The sequence below is a fragment of the Ictalurus punctatus genome, chromosome 11 (assembly GCF_001660625.3).
Source record: "Ictalurus punctatus breed USDA103 chromosome 11, Coco_2.0, whole genome shotgun sequence".
Lineage (NCBI taxonomy): Eukaryota > Metazoa > Chordata > Actinopteri > Siluriformes > Ictaluridae > Ictalurus > Ictalurus punctatus.
This window is the reverse complement of record NC_030426.2, coordinates 5,661,859-5,669,424: the sequence shown is the minus strand read 5'-3', so window position 1 is coordinate 5,669,424 and position 7,566 is coordinate 5,661,859. Positions and strand designations below refer to the sequence as shown.

Sequence of the window (7,566 nt, the reverse complement as noted above, 5' to 3'; positions counted from 1 at the left end):
TATATATATATATAATATTATACACATATGTATGTATACTATATATATAATTTTGGAGTAAGCTTTGTTCTAAACGCGCGCAAGACTTTGTTCTAAACGCGCCCAAGCTGTCACGTGATCAGGTACCGACATGGCCACGTGTTTTTGTTTGGACGAATCAAGCACCGGTACAGTGTTTCGAAGCGCGCGCGTGCGCGCGCGTGTTACTGTTCAGTATCAGGATCACAGTACTGGTTGCTCCTCCTGTCCGCCTGGTGGCGCCGACGCACTCTTTATCGAGGCGAGAGCAACTCCATGAACATCCGGTTAGGGCGCCACATTTTATTTGCCCGTGAAGATGCCGAAGTAAGTTTAATTAATGCTGTTTCGTCTTATAGACCATCAACTGAAATGTGTGTTTGTAAATAATATTGTTATGTTCTCTGCTTCGGCGACGAGCCTGCATTAAACACGGGGTTTAATCTCTGAGTAACGTGCTCGCATTCAGCTCTCAGTCAGTCTTACCGCTAGCTGGATATCTCACTGTTTACCTCGCTAGCTGTGTCTATTGTTGGTTCACCTAAACGCACCACAGTTGTATTAGCGTGTGTATTTCGGTTTATTTTTTCGCATAACGTAAATATTCTTTGCTAGATAAACCTAATAAATTAGCATTATTACCTTAATTATCTATCTGCTGATATTTGTGTTAGATTAGCTAGGAGTGGAGGCTAACTTGGCGAGCAGGTTTCATGTCTGTCATTCAAAAAAAAACTGCATCTTTACACACGTTTCCTCTTTCAGGTTTTACTGTGACTACTGCGACACGTACTTAACGCACGACTCGGTAGGTTTTCGCATGTTTGTTGTAGTAATTCATTTAAAATGCACTAGAGGAATCTGTGTGTGTATGTATATGTGTATGTATGACTATATAATTAATCAGAAACGTCTATAAGCTGCATGCCTTGAGTAGTAATACAGCAGTAACTGGCATATTCCAATAACCCAAATGTTGAATCTTCTGTTTTCTCAGCCGTCAGTAAGGAAAACTCACTGTAGTGGACGTAAACACAAAGAAAATGTGAAAGACTATTATCAGAAATGGATGGAGGAGCAGGCGCAGAGCCTGATAGACAAAACAAGTAAGTACTTTGTCAGTCTTTAGACCTGTTTTTGGAGTTTAATTAGTCCGGTAGTGCACCCAATGGGAGGGGGTGTTTCCTGTTTTGTTGTGTGGATTTATAAATGTTTTTTTATGTGTATTGCAGCTGCTGCTTTCCAGCAGGGGAAAATTCCACCCACGCCGTTCCCCGGCGCTGCCCCTCCGGGTGCATCCCTGCTCCCTCATCCCAATATCAGTAAGTCCTATAGGAACAATAGCATTGTGACATTACCTGTGATGATCCAATTATCCACTAAAACATGCATCACAGGTTGGGCTGGGTATTGTGACCAATTTGGTGATTCGATTCTTATTTATGTGGTTTTGATTCAGTATCTATTAGTTAACAATACTTCATTTAAAACGTTAGTTTTAATATAAACGCAGGTAACGGAAACCTTCCTACTTGGCTATATTACTGAAATACACATTTACGTGAACAATAGGGCCCACAGAATTATATTTAATTACTTTTTACTTTGAGTAATAAACATTGTAACAAGAAATCATGAATATGTGCATACAATGCACAAACTACACACACATAACTGTAAAAAAATAAAAACATTGTAAATCTGCAACAATGAAATTCATCAATAACTTTGTTTAAGAAATAAAACCCTTTTCCATATTCAAAACAAGAGGCGAACTACAGATAATATTCACAGCCTCTCAAGTAAAACACGCGCATTAAGAATATCGTTTTGTTAAATTGAAGATCGATTAAAATCAGAGAATCGATATTTTTTACCCAGCCCTAATCACAGGTTTCCACTAGTTCCTCAAAAGACACACGTTATTTTCTAGACCCACGGCCCCATGAGTAGATCACGGTAACTACTTTTGTTGGACGACATTGTCCCAGAAATAATTACGATAAACAATATCATTATTTTATGCCACTGATATAATGATAATATAACTGCATAATAATGCAAGTACACCCTTTTAAAAGAGCAGTGAACTTCTCATTCTTAGGAATATTCAGACAGCCTTAATTATAAGGCCAAATTTATGGGTCAAGAGAGACGTGTCTCTAAAAATAAAAATTATATAAAGGGAATGGCTCTTCTTCATCTAGCTTATGGACAGTCCAATCCGAGTCTAAAACAAGCATATGAGGATTCCATTCCAATTTAATCTTTGGTGCATCTGTACAATCCGACATGTATGCAGTCAGAGTGCATGCCAATTTGAGTCTACCGTTTGGATAACTTGGGGAAAAAATGTCTGTCGTAATTAGAGTAGAGAAATGTAATAATGTTGAGCACAATTGCACAAACAAACTTTGTACCAAATTTTTAATTCAGGGGTTGTTATAAAAATTTATTCCAGCACTACATCATGTCAGATGCATTTTTATAAAAAAAAAAAAAAAGAAAAAAGAAAATTGTTGGCTTTTCAGTGTCTAATTTCTTTCAGCATTTTGTTTATGAAATAAGGTTTTCTTTATTTGCTAAGTATGGAAACTTTGCTTTTCGGTCACATAACTACCTGTAGGTCTGGTTGGAAAACTGCTTTATAAAAGAATAGCACGTTTAACTGTCTTGGTTTGGAGCAGCTTTGGACAAAAGCATCTCGGTTTCTCTGAAATTTATTCCTGACTACTTTCCTCGTGCCTTCCTCAGACTTTGATAACTGGCTGAATGCTTTCTTTGTGTTTGTTCACTATTGCTACATCTGCAGGTGCGAGATGCACATAAATTAGATGTATAACGAGGTAAACTGGGTGTCAAACACATGAAATGTAAATAAGAGACTAGTGGGTAGGAGTTTGCTTTCATGCGTTTAAAGCTGATTCATTGTTTGCACTCAAATCACCGGCACTTTTGATGTCATTAAAAGTATTCAGCAATACTGCTGAGTAAATCCATATATGCATATAATTAGAACAAATAAGAGAGAAAGTACTATTGGAGAATAGTAGCGATATTAAAATGTCAATAAGACTACCATTATAACAGTAGTTGGTTTACTGTGAACCCTTAAAGTTGTATAGCAAGTAATAAATGCATAGTGTGACCCTGTTGTTGGATGGAACCTATATATTTACCCTGGGACTGTTGAAACAAATTTTAATATTGAACACATGCGTCATAGGCAAGAATACACATTAGAATGTTTAATATCCCAAATTACTTGTTTAGTTGCCTAATGTACATGTGTAGAAACCTTTTTGGCCAAATTACCCTTGGTGCTTGACATGAGAAATAGGAATCAGGCAGTAGAGTGCAGTAGATTGAGGATACACATGATAACGCTATCTTGTGCAACATTTTTTTCGAGTTCAAATGTAGGACACTTAGTAACGCTGGCTAGTGGATCAAAGTGACCCGCTCCAAAGAACCTCACTTTCCTTCTTTCACTCATGTATTACTCATCATGTTGCAGAACCCCATGACAGACAAGCTAGTCGGCTTCATTTACAAGAACATGTGTGTGTACAGTGTGGTAGAAGGGACTGGCTTTGAAGTATTCATGATTGGCATCTGAGGTAAAGTCTCATGTAGAGGTGTTAGTTCTGTTTCCCAAACTATAAAACAAATTAGGTAATTTCAACCATGGTAACTTTGGCCAGAATGGTCCTTTTTCCTGAAGAGGAATGAATTCGGAGTCGCAGGCTATTCTGCAAGCTGTTGACTAGTCATGCAGCGGAAAAACTTTCATTTGTTAGTGTCAACGTGGTTCAAACTGCTCAAAGAGGCCGAGCCGAACTTGTTTTCCGATGCCACCGAGGCCGTAATTAAACATGGCATTAAAAGCTCCCAGACACTGTCGTAGATGCATCTTCCATCCACCATTAAGCTAGGGGTTTATTATTAAGCTATAAGGATGTGCCATGCTGTGCTCTGCCGCTAGCTCGTCCACACGTGTATTTTAAGAACCGGTATGTCCTTAAATAGTGTAACGTAATGTAATAGAGAAGTTTTATATTTTGCATCTCTTTATTTACTCTCATTATTAGAAATTTGCAATTTCCTAGTGTACGGTTGTTAATGAAGTATGGTTTTCCATGTTCTTTGCGGCACAAATAAAACAGCCCAAAAACAGCGGTCTCCTGACACGATGGAAACGTTGACTAGTCTGTGCCATGGGGAGCAACAGTGATGGATTGTAAAACCAAAGAAAACGCTGCTTACCTTCTTGCTCCTAAATATGCGGAACACAGTATTCATGTTCCATGTTTATGCCAATGCAAATGTTTAGGTGCAGAACGACCTCTAAATAAGATTTGAATATATCTGAACACTAAATCTTAAGTGACATTCCAGTGCAGTGTGATGCAGGAATTGACAGCCCTAATAAACATTTACACTAACGTGTAGACTGGGCCTAATGTTGTGTTTTTTTGCATGAGAAAAGTATTTATCAACGTGTTAGTGTTCATCCACTGACATCGAGTGTTTGGATTACAGGTGGACCACCTAGGCCAGGCATGTTACCAGCTCCTCCAATGGGTGGCCCTCCAATGATGCCCATGATGGGTCCTCCTCCACATGGCATGATGCCTGGTGGTCCAGGTAGGATGACTTAATGTTAACAAGTATATACTGAGTTCCTTCACCCCCAACCCTGTAAAAAAAAAATTCACTATATACACAGTGGTCTTATCATTATGATTTATAGATATAGCTAATAAAAGAATCAGTTAATTAAAGTATCTACGGTGTCCAGGTTTACAACAATGTCCTTCTGCTTTCTGCAGGCCCAGGTATGCGGCCCCCTATGGGTGGGCATATGCAAATGATGCCAGGCCCCCACATGATGCGACCTCCTGCTCGGCCAATGATGCTCCCTGTAAGACCTGGCTTGGCACGACCAGATCGATAGAAATAACTGTTGTGCCATGATTGCCTTCCTCTTCTAAACAAAGACTCCGCTAACTGCATACATTGGCTTTTGCCATTTTGCCGTTTCAATGGTTTTGGCAACAGAAGATCATGGATTTTCATTTAAAAGGATCCATATTCTCTCTCTTTTTAATTTGAATGACACCCCCCCCCCCCCCCCCGCCCCCACCCCGGGCAGTGATTCATATTTGTTAATTAGGATACAGTACATGTGATCGTCCAAGCCAGATTGGTTTACGTTTTAGTGTTGGAACATTTTTTTTAGGACTGTTTTCGCAATAAAATAAAAATACAAACTCAGATATGCCTCTGCTAATTCTAATTTAAAAGAAGCAAGCATCAGTAACTAAACTTGGGATTTACTTTTTTCTCCCCCAAGTATTAGAAGATTCCAGAATGAAGTATGGAAAACATAATTAATTTGCTTAATAGGTGACACAAAAGAAGTCATTAAATTTTATTAGGTCATTTATATTGATGTGACAACTAAATGAAAGAATTATGAACATTTTATATAACATTTTAGGTTAGTCCCCAAAATAGACATGGTTATTTAATTCAAGGATATAAATGCTACAGCATTTGGCAAGTCTCTATCTTGACATCATATCCAAATACTCAGTGTAAACAAAATAAAGTGCAAGCGACATATAGAAAATGTAAGTGATTTATGAAGAGAGGGACATGCTTTTTTTTTCCCCCTTCTTTTTTTTTTGGTTTTGTTTTTAAGTTAAATGTCCCATCACATCAAGAATAATGAGTAACAGCTCTAAGGTAAATGCTTATTTTCTGTCATTTCACAGTGTGATTAAAGTTGAGTACCTCCAGCTAAAGCCATTTTGTAGATGTTGCACAGTGTTCATTCAGAATTGAATGACAGGAATTATATTTGCCAGTCAGCTCTGATTCAGGTGTACATTTTCAGCCCTACTCTTAACATTTTCAATATTTTTGGCTCACATTACAAAAAATCCATCCAAGCAATTGTTAAAGCAAACATTAAGTGAACAAAATCCTCACTCCTTTTATTGTAGAGTGAGTCTTGAGTATAAGGAAGATATTTTGCAGTTCTCAATCTTCATGTTGTGTATGGAAGTACCCTATATCTAAAAGCCCACGTTAAGGACTGTAACTTATAATCGATCTCACAGAGCTTAATACTAAGATTCCAGTTTCTCCAAAATATCCTATTTGACTTCTTATTAAATAGTAAAGTAAACAGTATGTTTATTCAAACAAATAAAAGACTAGCATGCTGTGGTTGTTGTACGCACAGACCCACCTCACAACCAAATGCACAAATCCTCATTGCGAATTTGTCTAAACTCATCAAAGGAGAAATCACACAGTACTGGATCAATCTCCTCATGCTGCAATTCTGTGCCACTGAATGATTGACACATCTTGTTCTCTCATTCGCTTACGTTATGATTCACCTGATTTCCACTTCTATTCACACCTTGGTGTCCGGAAACTTGAAAGGTGGAGTCAGCTACACAGGAAGAAATATATTTGATTTCAGAAATATGAATTTATCCTTGGGTATCTAAATGAATTGTTTTTAAGTGTTTAGCATTATGGGCATGTATTTAACAGTACAATTCTGACACATTAAAAATATTATTCACATGAGCACAGTGATGAGACAGAATGCAATGCGATGGGCTGCACTGTCAATGAGAGGCATATTAGGTAATGAAAGCAACCCAACGGTGACAAACAAACGAGAGGCTGATGGAGGCATGATGAGTGGTGCAATGTAAATGTAATGATCATGGAGTTGAGGATATGTAACATGTTCATGAAGAAAATCTGTTTTAACAGTCTACCTCAGAGGCAAGCTTGAGCATGAATAACAGCCCAACACATACAGAACATTCACAACAGGAACATTCACAAACTGAATTATGAAGAGTAACTTGAAGTGTATTAAATGCTACTTGTAAAAAAAAAAAAAGAAGAGTTTTCAGTCTAATGAAACAACCCACTGAGATGTTTCTTTTCAAAAAGGCATACAAATATAAAGGTTTTCTGCCATCCGTATCAATTGGAATTGCCTTGTAGGAATGAATCAAGGTGACGATTTGTATTATAACGTTCACCACGCCAAGGGACTTCATTCATTTTAAAGTTCTGACCTGATGAGGCCGCTGAAATCAGTCACAAAATGTGTAGATGATACAAGTTCACTTCCTTAGACTCATGACTATTAGAGACTGAAGAGGAAGGGGGGGAAAGGCTTCCACATCTTGTGGACTTCTATTCCAGTCACACTGAAGCTAGAATTGTATGGAACATTATTCTCTTGGTCCATTCCCTCCACTGCTCCAGTTCGCTCCAGTTCTTTATCTTCGTGTGGTAGATAATTGAATTCATTATTATCCTGGATTTACACCTAATATGAATTCTGAAATATTTGATCTGTTTCCACCATCTCTGATTGAGCTAAGCAGGTCATACTGACAAAACAAGCAACAATTTTAAGAAAAAGCATGAACACATATGCACAAATGCCGTATTTACTAAGTGATGTTACAATGTACGAATACAATACAAAACTGCTTCAAACCG

General features: G+C 37.9%; 2 protein-coding genes across 2 annotated transcripts in view; one reads left to right on the top strand and one right to left on the bottom strand.

Moving 5' to 3' along the window:
* The first annotated feature begins 218 nt into the window (after nt 1-218).
* snrpc (small nuclear ribonucleoprotein polypeptide C) lies at nt 219-5,295 on the top strand. Its single transcript, XM_017479143.3, has 6 exons — nt 219-345; nt 784-826; nt 1,016-1,124; nt 1,251-1,340; nt 4,561-4,665; nt 4,851-5,295. Exons 1-6 carry the CDS (start codon nt 338-340, stop codon nt 4,973-4,975), a joined length of 480 nt encoding a protein of 159 aa, XP_017334632.1. The 5' UTR covers nt 219-337; the 3' UTR covers nt 4,976-5,295.
* A 133-nt stretch (nt 5,296-5,428) lies between these two features.
* The window catches only part of anks1ab (ankyrin repeat and sterile alpha motif domain containing 1Ab), a 35,236-nt gene continuing 33,098 nt past the window's right edge, over nt 5,429-7,566 (bottom strand). Inside the window, exon 14 of the mRNA XM_017480564.3 lies at nt 5,429-6,487. Coding sequence (XP_017336053.1) covers nt 6,449-6,487 — 39 coding nt within the window. The 3' untranslated portion in view covers nt 5,429-6,448. The remainder of the gene's footprint in view (nt 6,488-7,566) is intronic.